Source organism: Mustela lutreola, chromosome 1, assembly GCF_030435805.1.
Source record: "Mustela lutreola isolate mMusLut2 chromosome 1, mMusLut2.pri, whole genome shotgun sequence".
NCBI classification, from domain to species: domain Eukaryota; kingdom Metazoa; phylum Chordata; class Mammalia; order Carnivora; family Mustelidae; genus Mustela; species Mustela lutreola.
The window spans coordinates 36,862,920-36,885,563 of record NC_081290.1 but is presented as its reverse complement, the minus strand read 5'-3'; the positions used below and the strand labels follow the sequence as shown (position 1 = coordinate 36,885,563).

At 42.4% G+C, this 22,644-nt stretch overlaps 1 protein-coding gene across 1 annotated transcript in view; it reads left to right on the top strand.

Annotated features, from left to right (window-relative positions):
* PGM2 (phosphoglucomutase 2) overlaps window positions 1-22,644 on the top strand; it is a 35,666-nt gene that overhangs the window by 11,694 nt on the left and 1,328 nt on the right. The window contains exons 4-13 of the mRNA XM_059163757.1: window positions 2,791-2,875; window positions 5,134-5,217; window positions 5,341-5,534; window positions 8,460-8,649; window positions 9,370-9,467; window positions 11,095-11,275; window positions 11,364-11,457; window positions 12,977-13,106; window positions 13,941-14,130; window positions 16,075-16,208. Of these exons, the coding sequence (XP_059019740.1) occupies window positions 2,791-2,875; window positions 5,134-5,217; window positions 5,341-5,534; window positions 8,460-8,649; window positions 9,370-9,467; window positions 11,095-11,275; window positions 11,364-11,457; window positions 12,977-13,106; window positions 13,941-14,130; window positions 16,075-16,208 (1,380 nt within the window). The remainder of the gene's footprint in view (window positions 1-2,790; window positions 2,876-5,133; window positions 5,218-5,340; window positions 5,535-8,459; window positions 8,650-9,369; window positions 9,468-11,094; window positions 11,276-11,363; window positions 11,458-12,976; window positions 13,107-13,940; window positions 14,131-16,074; window positions 16,209-22,644) is intronic.

Sequence of the window (22,644 nt, the reverse complement as noted above, 5' to 3'; positions counted from 1 at the left end):
GACAGAGAGGGAGAGAGAGAACCTCAAGCAGACTCTGTGCTGAGTGACAAGTCCCAGATGGGACTTGATCTCAGGACTCTGGGATCATGACCTGAACCGAAATCAAAAGTTGGATGCTCAGCCAACCCAGCCTTCCAGGCGCCCCCATAAGATTTTTGCTCCTAAGTTGCAGACTCAAAAATGTGGTTTATGTCAGTACAGCAAGAGAAAAGCCGTAGCTCTACATTTTTAAGAGAGAGGCGTAGTATAAGCCAGAATATTAGTTCATCAGTTTTTAGTTAGTGAGTCTACAGTTAGAATTAGGTCATACTTGGGGCACCTGGGGGTGGCTCAGTTGGTTAAGCACCTGCCTTCAGCTCAGGTCATGATCCCAGGGTGCTGAGATCGAGTCCCCTGCATGGCACTCCCTGTTCACTGGGGAATCTGCTTCTCCCTCTCCCTCTGCTGTTCCCTCTGCTTGTGCTCTGTCTCTCTTTGTCACATAAATAATCTTTAAAAATCTTTAAATAACCTTCTTAAAAAATCTTTAAAACTTAAAAAACATCTTTAAACAATCTTTTTAAAAATCTTAACAAAAAAAAAAAAAAAAAGAAAGAAAGAAAAGAAAAGAATTAGGTCATAAGCATGCTTTTCTGTCTCCGGGGGCCGGGTCACTGCCTCTAGCCAGAGCATGTGCCATGCACATACATGGCCAACTGTGCCTGTGGAGCTTCTGAAATTGCTTCTTTTGGGGCTGATTCTCAGCTTCTGGTTGACACATCCTTCAGATATGTTCATGTTGGTGATTAAGGTATGGATATTTCTAGCTCTGGCCTTAGAGCCATAGCATTTCCAGAAAGTGACCGCTCTGTGAGTTTATGGCTCAAGTCTCCGGGTGTGATGGGGTGGAGTGGAGCCCAGGGTTGCTCCATTCCACAACATGCAAGATGTTCAGAGATAGTCGCATAAGTACCGAACCAGTACATGGTCAAACATTATGGTGAGTAAATGGACTCTCGTTAAAGAGGCAGAAACGACTGCAGGTGCAGAACTTTATGTAAGGAATTGTTTATTAGTCCTTTCATCTCCCAATTTTAAAGATCTGGTGGGGAAACATAAACACATAAACAGTAACCATCAAGCATACACAGAGAACACATTGAATCTTTCCTGTGCAGATCTGTTACGTAGTTGGTATATATAATGTATGCATTGAGCGTCTCCCTTGCTTCTTTTAAGAAAGCGCCTTTAGGGCACCTGGGTGGCTCAGTGGGTTAAGCCGCTGCCTTCGGTTCAGATCATGATCTCAGGGTCCTGGGATCGAGGCCTGCATTGGGCTCTCTGCTCATCGGGGAGCCTGCTTCCTCCTCTCTCTCTCTGCCTGTCTCTCTGCCTACTTGTGATCTCTGTCTGTCAAATAAATAAAATCTTTAAGAAAAAAAAAAAAAAAACACCTTTAAGTCACCCAGAACACAAGAAAAACATTCCATGAGGGGGAAAGTGACATCTGTTTGAAGTTACTTCAGTTCTGATGACTACAGTTTAGACTTACTTCAGATTTTTATTAAAATTGTTTTTGCTGAATTTTGTTATTTTTGTGAGTTTCCCTTCACAGAGTCTTTTTCCCCCCCACTGTCAAAATCTTGTTTTTATTACTGTGAATCCTAGGAATTTTAATGCTCATGTTGTGAAAACACAGAGATCTCTTTGTGCCCAGCCAGCTTCCAGAATAGTGTTGACTAAAGCTGGTGCTCAAGAAATATTTGGAAAGAGGGGTTCCTGAGTGGCTCAGTCGTTAAGCATCTGCCTTTGGCTTGGGTCATGATCCCAGAATGCTAGGATCAAGCCCCACATTGGGCTCCGTGTTCAGCGTGGAGCCTGCTTCTCCCTCTCCCACTCTCTCTGCTTGTGTTCCCTCTCTTGCTGTCTCTCTCTGTCAAATGGATAAAATCTTAAAAAAAAAAAAAAATTGGGGGGAAGAGAAGGAATACATATCTGTTTATTTAATCCTATAATGGTATGTGGTTCAATGAAAGTAAACTGCTCAGCTTTTGTGATAAAATAGTCTACCCCAAGGCTGAAGAAAGATTTGATGCCCCGTTCTGTGTCCTGCCCTAAGCTAGCCCTGTGGAAGGTGAGAAAAACTTCAATGTCAGAGATGTAAGTCTTGTTTTAAAGGGCTGAATGGAGCCAAGATGTGTCTCTGCCCGATGTATGTATCTCATACATACACACTCTCCTACATATGCCAATATGCCTTATACTTCATGAGACGACGTCTAATCAGATGCTAGTCTGTGTGGCTTCTATTGGATTGTGAGAACTTTAGATGAGGGTTTCTCAGCCTCTGCCCTATTGACATGGGATGTCCTACTGGGCTGGATGAGTCTTTGTTGGGGCCTGCTGTGTGCATTGTAAGGTGTTTGGTGGCGTCCCCAGCCTCTAGCCTGCTCTAGCAATCCCCAGTGATCATCAAAAACATCTCGGGCATTTCAGATGTCCCATAAGAGGGGCAGAATTGCCCTTGGCTGAGAACCCCTGAGACGGAACAGAAAAACTTGGGTGAGGCCCTCGGCCAGCTGCTGTGGGACTTGTTTGACATGAGGCAACTCACCTGGCTTTTCTTGGCTTTAGTCCCATCTCTGTAAAACAAAGATGACTCCTAAGACTGCTCCAAGGTCAGTGTTCTGTGCCAATGGAAATACAATGAATGACCTGAAGAAGGGGTCGAGCAGTCATTTCCTTCTCCACCGGCCCCCAGGGTCCTGACACGCTCCTCTCCTTTCTCCCCCCGTCACGCTGCATTTCCAGATTTGCCCGACTTGCTGCAACCACATTTATCACTCAAGGGATTCCTGTGTACCTCTTTTCTGGTATAACCCCAACCCCCTTTGTGGTAAGTAACCCTTTCTCTTTCTAATTTTCCCTCACGGGATCAGGGATAGGATGTGGCTGTGTTCTGCGGTCTTTAAGCTATTGGGATTTGGGTATTTATTTGACAGGAGAGCCCCTTGGCATTTATCAGGCATCCTCTCACCTCTCTGGGTATGTTCTCCCCACATCCTAATAATATCTCTCAGGTGTTCAACTCCTAATGCAATCAGAGTTTATTTTTTTCTAAGTGCAATTTTCCTTCTTAGCATTCAAAGGTTATTTTAACTAGTTAGCAAAATATCTTTTGTTTGCTGTCTGTGTTTTCATTGGGTTTGTGTGTCTTTTTCTCACTGGCACAGGCAGGAAACTCCTTGGGTAGAAATCTGAATTCACCTCAAACCGTGTCTCCCCCTGAATGTTTTTGACAAGTTGATTAACCAGCTTTTGCTACACACGTTTTGTTCTAAATACTGTTCGTGACCAGGACATGAAGCCTGCTTGGCACATTTTAGGAAGTTTTTTTTTTTTTTTTATATCAAATCCTTAACAGAGCAGAACTCAAAGAAAAGGACAATAGGGACTATGACAACTGTTCTTTTTAAGTAGATGGAACTTTATAAAAATGGGCTCAGGTGCTGCGAATGTACATTTTTTTTAGAAATTAAGCCAAAAATGTGAGTGGAATGCAGCTTCTTACATCGGGTGGACAAGAGGTGAATAAATAGAGAAGCCAGCTCCACTGGCTCGAGTGCATGGACAGGTAGATGCCACACCTTCCGGGTTGTCAATAACCCAGTAGACACACACACAGCCAGATGTAGCTTGGATTTCATTGTTCAATGGAAAAACTGCCATGTGTTCTAGCATCCTTGCTCTTCTGTACAATGTCAGTGTTAACTGCTATTATTTTTCTATCAGATATTAATTATAAGAGTATCTCCTGAACATTTTCCCGTGCTGTGGCGTGGTTCTCCCCTTTTCTTTGCTTGGGGGATATAAAATAACCCCTAAAGGGACAATTGACCACAGAGATCTTGGTGGGAGGCTGGAGGGGGGCTGATGGTTAGAATCTCAGGCTGTCTGTGTGTAGTAAATCTTAACCTACAGCCCCCAAAATATTTTTTTTTTAAGATTTTATTTATTTATTTGACAGAGAGAAATCACAAGTAGATGGAGAGGCAGGCAGAGAGAGAGAGAGGGAAGCAGGCTCTCCGACGAGCAGAGAGCCCGATGCGGGACTCGATCCCAGGACTCTGAGATCATGACCTGAGCCAAAGGCAGCAGCTCAACCCACTGAGCCACCCAGGCGCCCCCAAAATATTTTTTTTTAAAAAGATTTTATTTATTTATTTGACAGAGATCACAAGTAGGAAGAGAGGCAGGCAGGGGAGGGGTGGAAGCAGGCTCCCTGCTGAGCAGAAAGCCTAATGCGGGACTTGATCCCAGGACCCTGAGATCGTGACCTGAGCCAAAGGCAGAGGCTTAACCTACTGAGCCACCCAGGGAGCCCAAGGGAGGAGAGCCCCATCCCTCTCCCCATCTGGGGAACTAAAGTCTCACAAAGTGGGAGCCGAGTAGAAATACCAAAAAGGGATTTCCAACGTTGGAGCGGGCGATGAGTGAGCAGGCCGTAGGAGCACTCCATTTCTTCAACATTACCCTGCCCTGTTCCCTAAAAGCAAATGGGAAAGAAGACAAAGCCACTGGAGGGAAGAAACAGAATCCATAAACTTCTGTCCTGAGCCGAGAGCTGAAAAGAATGGGAGATGAAGGATTAGAACTTCTTTTTGTTTGAACAGATTTCTGGTTCTACCAAGTGGAAGACAGAATGAGAAGAAGGCACCTAGGAAAATAGTCACCTGTCTTCTTGGGATAGGGTGCATGTCCCTCAATTTTGAGCCATCATAGTAAGGATCGTCTGGGTGTGGCACAAACATACAGAAGGACACCTTCTTACGATGTTTTTCTATTATGTGTATTAAAAGAGAGCAAGTTGGGGCCCCAGGGTGGCTCAGTGGGCTAAAGCTTCTGCTTTCAGCTCAGGTCCTGATCCCAGGGTCCTGGGAGCGAGCCCCACATCAGGCTCTCTCCTCAGCAGGGAGCCTGCTTCCTACTTTCTCTCTGCCTTCCTCTGCCTACTTGTGATCTCTATCTGTCAAATAAATAAATAAGATCTTTAAAAAAATAAAAGAGAACAAGTTGATACAAACAGTTTACAAGACCCAGGCTGAGGATCTCTGATTTTTCACTTAAAAGTGTTGTTGTTTCTTGCCTTTACAGCCCTACACGGTGTTGCATTTGAAACTTTGTGCTGGAATCATGATAACTGCCTCCCACAACCCAAAGCAGGATAACGGGTACAAGGTATTCTGCTTTTTCTCTCCGTACTCGTGTCCTCTGTCTGCATCCTGTTCCTTTATGGTGCAGGTATGGAGGCTGTATTTTCCACGAACCTAAGCCATCTGGATACGTGCCTGCCTTCTCCAGGTCTACTGGGACAACGGAGCTCAGATCACCTCTCCTCATGACAAGGCGATTTCTCAAGCTATTGAAGAAAATCTGGAGCCGTGGCCTCAAGCTTGGGACGATTCTTTAATTAACGGCAGTCCACTGCTTCATGACCCGAGTGCTTCCATCAACGAGAGCTACTTTGAAGACCTTAAAAAATACTGTTTTCACAGGTAAGTGGATTGTAAACTCACCTCCTATGAGCTCAAATAAGGTGATTCAGTCAAATGCTCTCATTTTTCGTTCAGTTTTTCTCTCGATGGGTATGTATACTGTGGCTGCATCTGATTTTAGAGGGTGTAGGTCAAGGATCAGTAGTTTTTTCTTGTAAGGACAGGTGATTCATAATTTGGGCTTTGTGAGCCACTGTCTTACAACTGCCCTTTTCCCCTCCAGTTCATTTGTCATGGGTCCCTTCTGTGCTGACCCCTGCTGGTTCCGACTCTTCCATTGTCATGCCACACCCCTATGTGTAACCCAGGGATGCAGACTTAGGACATGCAATGAGGGAAGAAGCCATCAAGCCGAGGAACAGTGTTGTCCTGCTGTGACATGCTTGGAGCCCCACCACCCTTGACTGACCCCCCAGGAAGAGACCACTGATTTTAAAGAGGCACAATTTCTCGGCTGTCTCTAATACTGTTTCTGTGGGACCACTGGGAACGGAGGCTGCAGGGTAGAGGAGCCTCTGGTGGGAGCGGCCCTCCTTGCCAGGTGTTACCATGTGCAAATGGAGGTCAGGAGTCTCCAGATGCCGGATTTGTTCTCCCTGACAGAAATGAGAAACCTACATTTTCTGTGCGAAATCTCGTCATTTTTGAATGTGGGGGACCATTCTGTCAACGGTGTACAGCCCAAACGGAACACATGTGTGCGCCTTCCCTCTGTCCCTCTGATTGGATGTCATGGAGACAAGGATTTTGACTGGCTCGCTCCTCTAGGGAGCACCGGTGACAACGCACTCAATGCCTTGATGCTAGTGTGGGTGTGCGTGCAGGGTGTCGTAAGCGGCAGGTCCTGTAGCAACATTGCACGGGCATCGACGGAGTTGGCCATGAGTAATAAATCACTCTCCAAACACGTTCTACCTGTTGACGCTCCCACCAGCAGAGTCCCAACTGTATCTGTATCAAGCTCAATGACGTACTATCTCGAGTGTATCAGAACAGTATGTGATCCATATATCTTACCCGTCCTGAGGATTATCAAATTTCTTATTTTGCTAGATGAAAGCAATATCTTACTTTATTTGAATTCTTTAAGTATGAATCAATTATTTTTTCCTGTTTATTTCACCTATATTTTTCTATATATTTATTCATTTTTTTTTGCATTTGTGAAACCTCTTTGCTCGTAGAGAAAACCGATCTTCATTTATTTCAAATGTTGTTTTCCCTTCTGTTGTTGTTAACTTTGGACTTTTTTATTGAAACTTTTTGATGAACTCATAAAAAATGGATAATGTCTATCAGTCTTCTAACTTATGAGTTCTAAGTTTTGTGTTGTACTCAGACTTTCTTTATACCAAGATTATTTTTACCCCTTGCTTATTTCTAGGGCTTGCATATTTACATTTTATAATGTTTTTAAATCTTTTCAGTCAGTAGTGATTTTTTAATTCTGTGTGAGACATGAAATAGCAAAGCAGATTGGTTTTTATTTTTTTTTTTGGTTTTGCTGTTACCCCAACACATTAAATTAAAGAATCTATCTTTGTTGATTAATTGGAAATATCACTTTATCAACTAATTCCCCACTTGTATTGAGTGTTTATATAGATAGTTTCTATAGGCCTTTACTTTCACTGATTAATTTTTTTTATAAAGTTGTTTTTTGTTTTTTTTTTTTTGGACAGAGAGAGAAATCACAAGTAGGCAGAACAGTAGGCAGAGAGAGGGGGTGGGAAGCAGTCTCCCTGCAGAGCAGAGAGCCCAATGCGGGACTCAATCCCAGGATCCTGAGATCATGACCTGAGCCGAAGGCAGAGGCTTTAACCCACTGAGCCACCCAGGTGCCCCTTTACTGATTAATCTAATCTCATTTTAATCCTCATAGTAATGCTAAGGGTAGGTTCTGGTATATCACCATTTTATAGATGAGAAAATTGTGACACAGAGAGGTTGAGTAACCAACAGTCACACAGTTTATAAGTGACAGAACTCTAGGAATTACATTCAGAGTATGTCTTCAGAGCGTGTTAACCATAAAGCCATTCCTGCTTCTCATATATATTTCCCATTTCAAACTCGATCAACTTCTACTCTCTATTTTGTTCCTTTAATTGCCTTTTTAATCTAATTCTAAACTGTTCTAATTATGATAGCTTTATACTTCACTTTAATATCTGAGCAATTTTTTCCAGATTTGTTCTCACTAGTCTTGCATATTTATTTTTTCGGATGCACTTTATTTCCTATTTTAAGAGGAGACCTTGTGCATTTATTCACTTTCAAAAGAGATGGGTTAGGTTACTACAATAACCTAAGATTCAAGCAATTAGAACACTGGAATTTTTATAAGTCTTATTTTTACCTTTCTATAACTTTAACTTTGGATATTGATTGTTATTTTATTTTAATATCCAGACCCCGGATAATTTGATAAACAGGATGGTTACTTGACAAAGGAAAAAAAAAATTTTTATCCATCCGTATATAAGAGGTTTCTTCCCATTTTGTGAAAAGGGACATTTTGAACCTAGTAGAATTAGAAGCTGGGACATTGGCACCAGCAGACAGCCATGAGTCTGTCCTAGAACCTGAGCCCCAAGTTCTTTCTTGAATTCCACTTTAGGTATAAAAGCTGTCTCATGAATCAAACTCTGAAAGTAATCAGATTTACTGAAAATAACTACAGAGTGAAATTTAAAACTTGAATGTATTGGGGGTAGGGTGTATATTTGGGAAAGGGTCCGTAAGTTTTGCTTCTTTTTTTAAATGGAATTAGAAAGATAGTTGGTTATCTGGTACCTTCTTAATACATTGATTTCTTCCTTTCTTAGGAATCTGGTTCCTTGATAGCAGAGTTTCTAGTTTTGCAAGCCAGGGTTGCGTCTTTTATCTCTATTTTATCCTTTTCCATGCTGTGTTTAATCCTAGGAGTGTGAACAGGGAGACGAAGGTCAAGTTTGTGCACACCTCTGTTCACGGCGTGGGTCATGAGTTTGTGCAGTCGGCTTTCAAAGCTTTTGGCTTTGCTCCTCCTGAAGCTGTTCCTGAACAGAAAAATCCCGATCCTGAGTTCCCAACCGTGAAATACCCAAATCCTGAGGAGGGCAAAGGTGTCTTGGTAACGTCATCATTTTTGTTCTAAAAGTGACCTGTTGTATCCAAAATTCTTACTATTCAGTAAAACAACTATTTATGTGTTTTCATTGTGCTGAACAAAAAACCCAGGTTCATCATGAGAAATACTTATATGTATCAGTCACCCATTTCTTCCAAGAGGCTTCAAAATATATGTGTTAGCATCAGGATATGAGAGGTGAAATCAACATCGTATTTTAAATCAAATCGAATTAAGTTTAAATTGACTTTACTGTGCTTGCTAAATGTGAAAAGGGAACAGTGATAGAATGGCTATTCATCAAATGATTTTTATTCCTTCATTTTTTTTTCTTCCTTCATTTTTTTAATATGAAGTCATGCTACTTGAATTATAGTTGCTTCAACCTTTTTAAAAGTGAAGGTCGCAACGATATTCAGAGAGTCCATTTATTTTGGTTGGTTTTGAAGGTTGATCACTTGGCAAGGCCTAGAAATACCACATACAGGCTGTCAGGTGTGGCAGGAATCCCACAGGCAGGTGTGGGTCACGTGCTGATGTTCCTGTTACCTGACCTCTGGCTTAGGAAGTATTAGGTGACCCACCAAGACCAGCTCCAGAAATAGAATTCAACCTTCATTTGGGGAGAGTTCCCTCAGTTCTTAAAGAACAAGATATTTTTAAGGACTGCAATTTGCTCGATTCTTGACTGAAGTAGTCTTTTATGTTCCTATTCTTTTTCAGACTTTATCTTTTGCCTTGGCTGACAAAACCAAGGCCAAAATCATTTTAGCAAATGATCCAGATGCTGATAGACTTGCCGTGGCCGAAAAGCAAGACAGGTACAAGGGATTGTGATTACCCATCTCATAGAAAACATAAGCAATAAAATGTGCTTGGGGAGACCGGACCTATTGGGGAATATTTACCATTTATCACACAAATTGTCACTGTATCGCTAACATACAGTGAAATGCTGTTCTGGGGACCACCAGCGTCATGCAGAGTAAATCAGCCCAGGATGAGCTTGGAATTGAAAGTACTATTTATCTTCTCTCGTTTCATCATTGATTTTGTTATTATTAATGGCTCAGTACCTGATGCCCACAAGTGCATTGTTTGGAGCTTGCATTACAGTGTGGGGTTTGCTGAAGGGTTTGGTGAAGGGGCTGGACCTTTAAGGAAATGTTGAATTTAATTTGAGCAGACCACAGAGGAAGAGCAGTGGATACCCAGCTTTTAAGACAAGTTTGAGGGGCACCTGGGTGGCTCAGTGGGTTAAGCCACTGCCTTCGGCTCAGGTCATGATCTTGGGGTCCCGGGATCGAGTCCCACATCGGGCGCTCTGCTCAGCAGGGAGCCTGCTTCCTCCTCTCTCTCTCTCTGCCTGCCTCTCTGCCTGCTTGTGATCTCTGTCTGTCAAATAAATAAATAAATCTTAAAAAAAAAAGACAAGTTTGACCCTAGAGTTTGTCCAGAATTAATAGGACATACGTGGAGAGAAAAGATGAAAGGCGGGCAGGGCCCGAGCAGTTTTGGGTATCAAACAGCACATGTGATGTTTTGGGAGCAGTGGGGTGCTACTAAAAGATTGTGGGTTTTATTTATTTATTTAAAGAGGGAGAGAACGAGATCTGTGGGGGGTCATGATCTGAGCTGAAATCAAAAGTTGAATGCTTAACCTACTTGGGCCACCCAGGCACCCCAAGGGATTAGGGTTTCAGATTATGATCAGACAGATTCAGTTCTAATCCCTTTCTGGGAAGTTCAGCCAGGATGATACTCGTTGAAACACAAAACGTACTTGTAGCCACGTGGACTGCGGAAAGGAGAAGTCCCGCATCTGTTGTCTGGTGGCCTGGTCATCCTAGCATGAACCTGCTCTGGAGACCTGTTAGTCTGTTGCCTTCCAGAAACCTCAATACTGTCCAGACCAAAAACAGAGACACACAGTCTGTTATCCTGAGGTGGGATCCTACCAGGATATTTCTATCATCTTTAAAACCAAAGCTTTATGGGACGCCTGGGTGGCTCAGTTGGTTGGACAACTGCCTTCGGCTCGGGTCATGATCCCGGAGTCCCGGGATCGAGTCCCGCATCAGGCTTCCGGCTCCATGGGGAGTCTGCTTCTCCCTCTGACCTTCTCCTCACTCATGCTCTCTCTCATTGTCTCTCTCGCTCAAATAAATAAATAAAATCTTTAAAACCAAAGCTTTGGCCAAAGACGGAAGTGTTATAGATCGTCGCTCTTCCAAGATGGGAGGTTTGTCGAAGGAACAGCACAGAGGAGCTGCTCGGTTGTTGGTGAAGCAGCAGTCATGTTTCCAGCCAGTTCTTTAAACAAGAAAGACAAGAACATTTGCAGAAACCAGTCTGAGCCTTGTTTGACTTAATTGTCCTGCCCCAGCCGTTTGCAGTGTCTGTCTTAATGCATTGGTTTTTTTGTTTTGTTTTGTTTTTGTTTTCCAGTGGTGAATGGAGAGTGTTTTCCGGCAATGAGCTGGGGGCCCTCTTAGGCTGGTGGCTTTTTACTTCTTGGAAAGAAAAGAACCCAGATCACAGCGCCCTCAAAGACTTATACATGTTGTCAAGCACCGTCTCCTCCAAAATCTTACGAGCCATTGCCTTAAAGGAGGGCTTTCATTTTGAGGTAACACGTTTCCAGGACTTGCTCTTAGATTTGTTTGGCTCTGTAGAAGGACTAAGGCACGTCTTTCTCTTTTGGGTTGTCCCTTTAGGAAACACTAACTGGCTTCAAGTGGATGGGAAACCGAGCCAAACAGCTCATAGACCAGGGGAAAAATGTCTTATTTGCATTCGAAGAAGCTATCGGTAAGAAGTGATAATAGTGACTGTAGCATTATTTAGTATATAGAATGCAAATAAATGGGATTTGGATTGGGGTTCAGAAAATTAACAGGAGACCAAGAGTACAGCAGCACTCAGAGGGTTGAACTGTCCAACCCTAAAACTGGCTTCTCAGATTTTCTTTTAGCTAAAAAGAATATTTTACAAATAACCAAGCCATTAATGTCAGAGAGTGAATCCTTACCCCGGATGAAAACAGTGATGTTCTACACATGGTGCTTGGATCCCAGGACCCCACATATTTTGGGGAGTAGTGATATTCCCTCAACTATGGTGATCTCAGATCTGATATGGTTCACTCCTCTTCTGAAAGTGCTGGGCAGAGGTCTGTCCGGAGGAAAGGGAAGGACTTAGTTGTGGGGCTTTCCTCAAAGTGACTGTCACCTGAAAGGACAGCCCCAAGTCCAGCCAGAATGACTGAGAAATACTTGTCTTAAATTGTCAGTGTAGGTGAGGAGGAGGGGGAGCTAGGTAGAGAAATTTGAAATTCAGATGTTAGGATGGGGGATATGATTATATGATTATATTATTATAATATATATTATATATTATATATTAATACTATATAATATATAATATTATTATATTATATTAGCTGTTTGTTTTGTAAAAGCTATTACACTTACATAAGAAGATTCAAAGGGGGCACCTGGGTGGCCCAATCTGTTAAGTGTCTGACTCTTGGTTTCAGCTCAGGTCATGATCTCAGGGTCCTGGGATCGAGCCCCACATTGAGCTCCCTGCTCAGTGGGGAGTCTGCTTAAGATTCTTTCCCTCTGCCCCTCCCCCACATCACTCTGTCTCTGGTTCTCTCCCTCTCTCAAATAAATAAAATCTTTAAAAAAAAAAAGAAGAAGATTCATCTGTATTTCCTGCAGCACAGATGAATTAATTTAGTTAATTAATCAAAAGAAGTGTGTAATAGTTTAGCTTTTCCTTTTTGCTACAATTACCTTTCTATAGCTTTTTGGTAAAATTTTTTTCCTTCCATTTGCTTATCAACTTTTTATTGTGCATCAATTACATAGTGACTCTGAGAGAAACAGATGACACTGACCTTAGCCTCGAGCAGTGTGTGTAGATCCCGTTCGTAACCACACGAGAGTACTGGCTAGGCGGTCAAGGTGAAGGACCTAACTCACAAGAACTGTTGGAATTCAGCAAAGACAGAATAAGCATTGACGAGAACAACTGGAAACCATTTTGTGTGAGCGGGAGGGGTTTGGGCTGGATGTAGGGACTGAACGGTTTGTCTAGAAGGGAGACTCTCCTAGGTTATTCAAGCAGGACTTCTGGAAGACCTGCCTCGAGCTGAGGCATTGGGCTCGATTCTTGCATGTAAAGGTGGTCAATGAGAAGCATTCACATATTCATACTGTAGAACCTCTCAGGCGATGGGCAAGGTGCACGGAGATAATGTGCATGTCCAGTGTTTTAAAGGAGCCCACCCCCAAGCGTGGATGCATGACCCGTGTTTCCACAGGATATATGTGCTGCCCGTTTGTTCTGGACAAAGACGGAGTCAGCGCCGCTGTCATCATCGCAGAGTTGGCTAGCTTTCTAGCAACCAAGAATCTGTCTTTGTCTCAGCAGCTCAAGGCCATCTATGTGGAGTAAGTTTCTATTTACTCTGTTTAATTGAAGTAATAGTTTTCAGTGTTTTAGTATGTTTTTATGTGTCAGACGCTAACATTCTTTCAATGCTCTTTGGTTGTGGATTCTCTTCTGGAAACGAAGGAAAGGATCCCCCTTTCTTTTGATGCTTACCCGTTTAACGCTTATTATCAGTCATCACTGCGGTCATCCTCAACAAACAAGAACAGCAGTTGCAGAAAGAGCTAACTGAAGAAGGTGATCTTAAGTGTTTGGTGTCAGGAAAGATGCAAGGTGTTCATGAGACATCTACTGAGTTTTAGAACCATTAGTCAAGTCTGCCTTTATGGTGCAGAAGCAGCCAGGGGTGGTATACATGGGAACGGGGTGGGGGGTGTGGCCTCCGGGCAATGAAATATTTACCCCCAGATACAGGCTGAAGGCCAGGCAGCAGTCTGGCAATCCCTGGGGCAAATCATACATTTTTTAGGCTAAATTATTCCTTTGAAGCTAGTTATGGTTATTTGTTTCATTTAGTTAATACTGGCTGATACGTGTTCTGTGTACATCGCGTGTGGGAGTATTTGTTCCTCATTTTGCATATTTATATTTTTTCTGTTGAGATGTACTGACATGAGCTTCAGGTATACAACGTAATGATTCGATATTTGTATATATCACAAAACGATCATCGCAGGAAGTCAAGTTAATATCCACACCGCACGGAGTTACACATACTTCTTGTGACGAGAACTTCTAAGATCAGTACTCTTAGCCACTCGCAAATACATAGTACAATATCATTAAATAGAGTCACCATGCTGTATATTACTTATTTGTGTTTGTTTTCATAGATATGGCTACCATATTACCAAAGCTTCATATTTTATCTGCCATGATCAAGGCACCATTAAGAAATTATTTGAAAACCTCAGGAACTACGATGGGAAGAATAATTATCCAAAAACTTGTGGCAGATTTGAAATCTCTGGCATTAGGGATCTTACAACCGGCTACGATGATAGCCAACCGGATAAAAAAGCTGTAAGTGATACTGTCTTTTACCAACTAAACTCTTGTGTATTTACCTTCAATTATACTTTGAATAGCTTAATTTATTTATTTATTTTTTTAAAAAATTTTTTTTTTAAGATTTTTTTTTATTTATTAATTTGACAGAGAGAAATCACAAGTAGACAGAGAGGCAGCCAGAGAGAGAGAGAGGGAAGCGGGCTCTCTGCCGAGCAGAGAGCCCGATGCGGGACTCGATCCCAGGACTCTGAGATCATGACCTGAGCCGAAGGCAGCGGCTTAACCCACTGAGCCACCCAGGCGCCCCAATAGCTTAATTTATTTAATCATGGAATTAACTGAAGCTGATTTTAGGCATTCCAGCGTTTATTATAAATACGCTATCGAAATAAATAGAAAGTTAAAAATCATGGGCTTGAACTACAAGGATCGTCACTTGTTATCAGAACCAGTGTCACCGTGTTACATACAGGAAATCAGTGCTCGGAAGTTTAAGACCCACCCACTGTCCCACAGCTAGTCGGTGATGGTTGTGGTCAAATCTGGGTCTTCTGCCTCCAGATCCGGGTTTTCCTCTGTCTGGGCACCTGCTGAGTACATCAGGAGGGACAGCCTGCCCCTGGTGTTTCTGAAAGAGTAGGTCTGGGGTGGGGGCCAAGAATTTGCATTTGTATCAAGTCCTGCTGATGCTGATGTTACTGGTACACCCTTCAAGAAACCCTGTTTGCATCCTAGTTTGTTTCACTCCATTCTCTGAATGTCCGGATGCTCTTAGCTGTCAAGCAGGAGTTTGCATTCTTGACATCACTTGGATCCTCCACTCGAGTCCAAAGAAGGCTCAAAAATGGCAGCCGAGTATTGCTAACTAATGGCAGTGGGTCAGGAAAGGAGAGTGAGACTATCCTCATGCATTGTTAGACATTTTTATTATTTCCTTTTTATTTTTTTTTTAATTTTCCTCTGTGCACAATATATTTGTAAAGAGAAATATTTTGGGAAGCGTCTCGATGAAACACGGCCGCTCCAACCCTCGCCATCTCTTTGCCGTGTCGAGACAACACCCTTCCCTCTCAGGTGGTGATGCTTGGGCTTCTCAGGGGTTAACTTTATTACTTTTCTGTTGCGGAGGTAAGGATTGAGATTGAGATCTGGCGTTTCTTCCGTGCACTGTTCTGCCTTCTCCCCTCTCTTCCAAGCACTTCTGCCACAACGTGGGGTGAGTTCAGAGCCTGTGCTTGGATCGTTACGACTGGTAACTGTTATTTCCCACTTAGCTAAATAGTGTACTTTGATTCCGTTCCCCCAGATTGTGTAATTATTTTTTCTATAATTAATAGTTCTGTTCTTTCATTTCCTTGGATTTTTATGTAACGATCTCCAGTCTTCCCGCATTCCTCCAGATGCCTCTCAGGGGGGGTTTCCACGTGGCCCAGTGCCATTTTGTCCATTCTGTTTTGTTTCCACTGGCCTCCCTCCCGGGCCCCTGTCCAGGCAAGGGCAGTTCCTCTCTGTGGCGGGCGCACACGTGTCATCCTGGGAAGGCCCTTCACCAGTTACGGGGTGGGTCCTTGGCTCCTGGACCCCATGACTTCCTCTTGCTATATTTATTTTCCTAAATCACCTCCTCTAGTAGCTTCCCAAAAAAGAATGAAGAGATGAATTTTTGGAGGCACTGAAGTCTGAAAATGTCTTACTCTGTACTGATGCTTGATTGGCGCGCCTTTTTGAAAGCAGGGCTCCATTATTGCTTGGTTTCCTGTACTGCTGCTGAGGGTCCCATCTCTCATTCCGTCAGGAAATGGCCGAGGCCTACTGTGGGCCACATAAAGGGATGTTGTCGCCACACTTATTCAGTCCTGTCCTTACTGCTTGTTTTCTCTCTACAGGAAGATTTCGGGAATTTTCTGCTGAACTTCTAAAATGTCAGTGATATGTTTTGATATGGGGCTTTTTCAGGTTCTCCCTACTAGCAAAAGCAGCCAAATGATCACCTTCACCTTTGCTAACGGGGGCGTGGCCACCATGCGGACCAGTGGGACCGAGCCCAAGATCAAGTACTATTCAGAACTGTGTGCCCCGCCTGGAAATAGGTATGATGTGCTGGCAGCACCTGCGATCCTTATTCCTTGAGGTTCCTAACCGGTTCTGTGCAAATACTAAGTAAAACATTTTGTCTTTCCAATATGTACCTTAATTAGGAATGTTGTTTCTGAACTGGCAGCAATTTTGTGATGTGAACAGCTGCTTGAAGCATGCAGGGACAGGGACGGGAGAGCTGATTTTCTACGCGCTTATTTCTGTCCTGCCTTTCTTTGTAGGGAAAAATCTCATTCTGAATTTCAGTAATAGTAGTATAGTTTCCTTTTTCTAGTACTTTTATTTGAGACTAGCACACATGAGTTTTCCTCTTTTTCTCCTTATCTCTGATACATTAAATTAAAATCCATTGCACCACTGAACAGATGTCCTCGAGCCCCTGTTGTGCATAGGTCTGTGCTGGGTTCTGGGGAGGAGAAAGTGCCTTAGCAGAGGGAGTCCTTGCCACCCAAGAGCTGATGGTCTGATAGCTTCAGGGTCGTGTTTCTGTGACCTTGGCAAAGGGTTTGAGTTCACTTTGCAGTACCATAACATCTTAAACTTTATTCTCTTTTAAAGATTTTATTTATTCACTTGAGAGAGTGAGTGAGAGACAGCACAAGGAAGGAGAGCAGTAGGCAGAGGGGGGATGGAGAAGCAGACTCCCTGCTGAGTGGGGAGCCAGATATGGGGCTCGATCCCAGGACCTGGAGATCGTGACCTGTGACCTGAGCCGAAGGCAGAGGCTTAACCATCTGAGCCATCCAGGCGCCCCACATCTTAGACTTTAACAGCTGTGGTACACGTAGTCAGCATGTATAAATGTGGTACTGCACACTTATTGAACCCTCCAGTAACCAGAGCTCCTCTAATCAGAATAAAGAATTGGGAAAATGGTTTTTAAAGGTAGATTAAGTCACTACTGTCCAACAGAAATAAAATGTGAGGGGCGCCTGCTGGCTCAGTTGAGCTTCCAATTACTGGTTTTCAACTCTTGGTTTTCGGCTCTGTCATGATCTCAGAATTCTCAGAGTCTGGCTCTGTGCTTAGCACAGAGTTCCCTGGTCCCTCTCCCTCCTCCTCCTCCTTCCGCTGCCACCACCACCTCTCTTACTTGCGCCACTGTGCACGGGCTTTCTCTCTCTCTCTCTCAAATAAATAAAAGAAAATCTTAAAAAGAATTAAGGGATGCTATTTTAAAAAGAAAGAAAATGTCAACCACATAATGCAATTTGAAATTTCCTACTAGACACATTTTTTTTGAAGATTCTATTTGTTTGACAGAGAGAGATACCCAAGACAGGAAACACCAGCAGGGGGAGTGGGAGAGGGAGAAGCAGGCTTCCTGCCGATGTGGGGCTTGATCCCAGGACCCCAAGATCATGGTGACCTGAGCTAAAGGCAGATGCTTAACAACTGAGCCACCAGGTGTCCCTAGACACATTTTTCAAATAGCAAAAAGAATCGGTTAAAATTAATTTAGTAATTTATTCTACTTTATTTAATATATGAAAATATTGTTATACCATATATAATTTATATAAAAATTATTAATGAGATATTTTACTTTTTTCACACTGCCTTCCGAATCCATTTAGGATTTTACACTTACCACATATCTCAATTAAAATGCTAGATATTTTTAGAAATACTTGTTCCAGGGGCACCTGGATAGCTCAGTCATTGGGCATCTGCCTTCGGCTCAGGTTATGATCTTGGGGTCCCGGGATCGAGCCCCACATTGGGCTCCCTGCTCAGTGGGAAGCCTGCTTCTCCCTCTCCCACTCCCCCTGCTTGTGTTCCCTCTCTCGCTGTGTCTTTCTCTGTCAAATAAAGAAAAAGAGGGGCACCTGGGTGGCTCAGTGGGTTAAGCCTCTGCCTTCAGCCCAGGTCATGATCCCAGGGTCCTGGGATCGAGCCCCGCGTCGGGCTCTCTGTTCAGCAGGGAGCCTGCTTCCCTTCCTCTGTCTCTGCCTGCCTCTCTGCCTACTTGTGATCTCTGTCTGTCAAATAAATAAATAAAATCTTTAAAAAAATAAAAATAAATAAAGAAAAAGAATCTTTAAAAATATGTAAATAAGTAAATAAATAAATACATACGTACATGCCTAAATACATAAATAAGATCTTTAAAAAGAGAGAGAGAGAAATACTTGAACAGCACAGGTTTGAACTGTGTGGGTCCACTTATACATGGATTTTCTTTTTGATAAATACAGTATAATACTACAAATGTATATTCCCTTATTATTTTCTTAATAACACTTTCTTTAGTTTATTGTAAGAATACATTGTATGATACATGTAAGAAACATAATACATGTCAACTGATTTTTTTTTTTTTTTTAAGATTTTATTTACTTGACAGAGATCACAAGTAGGCCCAGAGGCAGGCAGAGAGAGAGGAGAGAGAGGGGGAAGCAGGCTCCCTACTGAGCAGAGAGCCCGATGAGGGGCTCGATCCCAGGACCCTGAGATCATGACCTGAGCTGAAGACAGAGGCTTTAACCCACTGAGCCACTCAGGTGCCTCTCAACTGACTTTAAAAAAGATTTTATTTATTTGTCAGAGAGAGAGAGAGAAACAGAGCCAAGTAGGCGGACCTGCAGGCAGAGGGAGAAGCAGACTCCCCATGGAGCAAGGAGCCAAATAGAGGACTCCATCCCAGGACCCTGGGATCATGACCTGAGCTGTAGGCAGACGCTTAACCAGCAGAGCCATCCAGGCATCCTGTCAATTAACTATTTATGTTACATGAAAAGCAGGGGTTTTGGTCAACAGAAGGCTAATAGCTGACTTTTGGGGGAGTCGAGTTATACATGGATGTTTGACTGCATGGAGGGGGTGTCATTAACTCCCCGACTCCCAAGCTATTGAAGTGTCAAATGTATAATCATTTCATAAAATTTACAGTTGAAAAAGGAGATTTTGATACGTAAGTTGTTCACACATACTCAAATTTTCCAATAACTGAATTAAATGTCGGGGGTTTTAATTTGCATTTCCACTGATTAGACTTACTGATGTTAACAGTTCAGTTCCTGGGTCGCACTAGCCACATTTCCAGCCCTCAGTACTGCCAGTGGGGAGGATGGGGCTAAACAGTTGTTAGGACATTTACACATCAAAGCTTTGCTCATTGAAGAGTTGCTGTGGTCTTGGGAAGCAAATTTGCAGTCTTTGGAAATAAACGCAGAAGAAGTTTTAGCAGATTAAATGTAGCAAATTTGGTGCGCCTGGTTGGCTCAGTGGGTTAAAGCCTCTGCCTTCGGCTCAGGTCATGATCCTAGAGTCCTGGGATCAAGCCCTGAGTCAGGCTCTCTGCTAAGCGGGAGCCTGCTTCCCCCTCTCCCTGCCTCTCTGCCTACTTGTGATCTCTGTCAAATAAATAAAATCTTTAAAAAAATTTTAAAAATAAAATAAATGTAGCAAATTTGAGAGGCAGGAACAGAACTGTGAGCCTTATGTTTGGTTAAGCCTCTGCCTTCGGCTCCAGTCATGATCCCAGGGTCCTGGGATCGAGTCCCGCATCAGGCTCTCTGCTCAACAGGGAGCCTGCTTCTCTCTCTGCCTCTGCCTGCCACTCTGCCTGCTTGTGCACTCTCTAGCTCTCTCTCTCTGACAAATAAATAAATAAGTAAATAAATCTTTAAAAAAAAAAAAAAAAAAAAAAAAGAATTGTGAGCCTTAGATTTTCCTTGGGCAGGAAGAAAGGATTGCTGATAGCAAAGAAAGAAATACTAAAATGAAACAAAACTATGAAACATGGACGCAGGAACTCGGAATATTGCCCACTTTATCGTCCACATCCACATGGGCCCTGCATCTTCTTCTAAATAAGAGCTCCAGTCCAACCGTCAGAGTCATGGTTATGGCTTTTAAATACCATAGCACCCAAGTATATCTAAGAAGCCATAGACTGTGTCCTATATTTTGCTACCAAGTCCCATTCAGAACCTTTTCATGGGGGTGCCTGTGTGGCTCAGTTGTTAAGCGGCTGCCTTCGGCTCAGGTCATGATCCTAGGGTCCTGGGATCAAGTCCTGCATCGGGCTCCCTGCTTGGCCAGAAGCCTGCTTCTCCCTCTCCTACTCCCCCAGTTTGTGTTCCCTCTCTTGCTGTGTCTCTCTCTGTCAAATAAATAAAAACAAACAAGCAAACAAAAAAATCTTTTTGTGCTGCCAGGACAAAAACTCAGCTGGTAAGCCTCTTGAAGAAACACGTAAAATAGCTCATTTTCTAAGCATTCTGGATAACCAAGATTTTAGTGTAATATTTGCTGGTGTCAGTGTTCCTGTGTGTGTTACATGTGAAGCTGTTTGCAACTCTTGAGCATGGGGTTTCCCATAGACATTGCTTTGTAACTCTCCTTCTCATTGTTTTGGAAACAAAGGAACAATAGTCCAACTTAAAGATCCATTTTCTCTCTGTATTTGGCCCTTCCTTGTCATTACTCTGTGAAAATATAATAATTTAGAAACTGTATAATAACAATACTATTTAATACTGTAGAGTATTATTTAGTATTAAATAAATTGTATTAATAATACAATATTGTATTTTACAGTTTTCAGATGGGGTATTAGGTGGCTTTAACTTCAAATATAAGTTTACAAATTACTGAAAATGTTTTTGAAAAAAATGTCCTTTTATTATATTCATCGAAATGCTGCTCCAATTTATAATAGGGCCATTGGGCACTCGGCCAGTCACCGATATGCTTCAGGTCACCAGCATACCCGACACAAAGCAGCAATAAAGCCACAGCTGTGTTTCCTGATTTTCTGACCACTTTAATAACTTTAAGATTCTTAGTATATTTCATATTCTAGAGAATGGGAAATCCTTTCCAAATTTAAGTCCTGCTTTTACAGAATCTTTTTTTGTTTTGTAGATGTCTTTTGTCCAACTTTGTATTTTAAGAAAATTTCAATGAATACCCACATCCCTTTCACTTAGACCAAAGGTTGGCGAACTTCTTCTGGAAGGAGCCAGATAGTAAACGTTTGAGAGTTTGTGAGCCCTATGGTCGCACTCCTCCCCTCTGCTGTTGCTCAAAAGCAAAACGAAGTTATATACATAATGGAATAGGTGTGACTGTGTTCCAATAAATCTTTATTTACACAACTTATTTATAAAAATGGGCTGTCAACAGGTCACCAGACAGAGCTAGCCTGCTTTGACCTAGACTCAGCCATTGCTAACGTTTTGCAATATCCGCTGCCTCTCACAGTGTATTGTATGTGCTGGTTTGGGTTTTTTTGTTTGTTTGTTTGTTTGTTTTCCTTTCTTTCTCTGAGCCATCAGAAAATAAGTTGCAAACCTCAATACATACACAATTCCCAAGAACAAGGACACTCTGTTACTGTCTCACGGTTTATATACCAATCATATCAGGCAAGGTTCTAACAAACAAAACCAGTAGGAGATAAATACATTTATATATTTGTATTTGTATATTCACTGGTGAGTTTAATTTTAGATATATTGTTAGGGAAACAACAACAACAACAACAACAAACCAGTAAGGATTGGTTATGTGCCTTCCTGAGAAAGGTTGTTATCTTCAAAACACATTTATGGAAAAGGAAATAATGACCTGTGTGATTCATATGTATTTATGAAGCCTAATTACTTTATATGTCACCTGTGGGGGTAAAAATAATTTTAAGGATAGCTACATTTATTGGGTTTTCGGGCCAGGTTCTGTGCTAATTGCTTTATATAATTTATCTCAATCTACACAACACCTCTCTTGAGAAAATTAAGTCTTTATCCCAATTTTACAGATGAGACAGCTGGGCCTTGGAGAGGCGAAGCCACTCGCTGGAGGGCATACGGCTGGTGGTAGAGACAGAATTAATGCCTACAATAAAATGGGTTGTTTCAGCTGTACTGGGCAGCCGTGGCAATATAAAAATGATCTTAACTCATTCCAAGAATTTCGATTTCCATTAAAATAAAATTGCATATATTGAAGACAGCCAAGTATGAAGTCATACAAGTTTGAGCTAGGATTTGGTTTTTTAAATTCAGCTTTTTGGTTTCAAGTACTTACAGTAAACACCCAGCACTAGTAACCTCACACTAACGTGAACGGCTGGAAACCTGTCTAATCACAAATTTATTTTATTATTTCCTATCTTCAGTTGTTTGCATTTATTTTATTATTTTTTTAAAGATTTTATTTATTTATTTGACAGAGAGAGAGACATCACAAGTAGACAGAGAGGCAGGCAGAGAGAGGGGGTGAAGCCGCTCCCTGCTAAGCAGAGAGCCTGATGTGGGACTCGATCCCAGGACCCTGAGATCATGACCCGAGCCAAAGGCAGAGGCTTAACCCACTGAGCCACCCAGATGCCTCAGTTGTTCGCATTTAAATGAATGTTTTCCGTATGCTTGAAACTGTCATTCCTTAGAGGGATATAGTTCCCTAGAGTTTTGTGTAGAC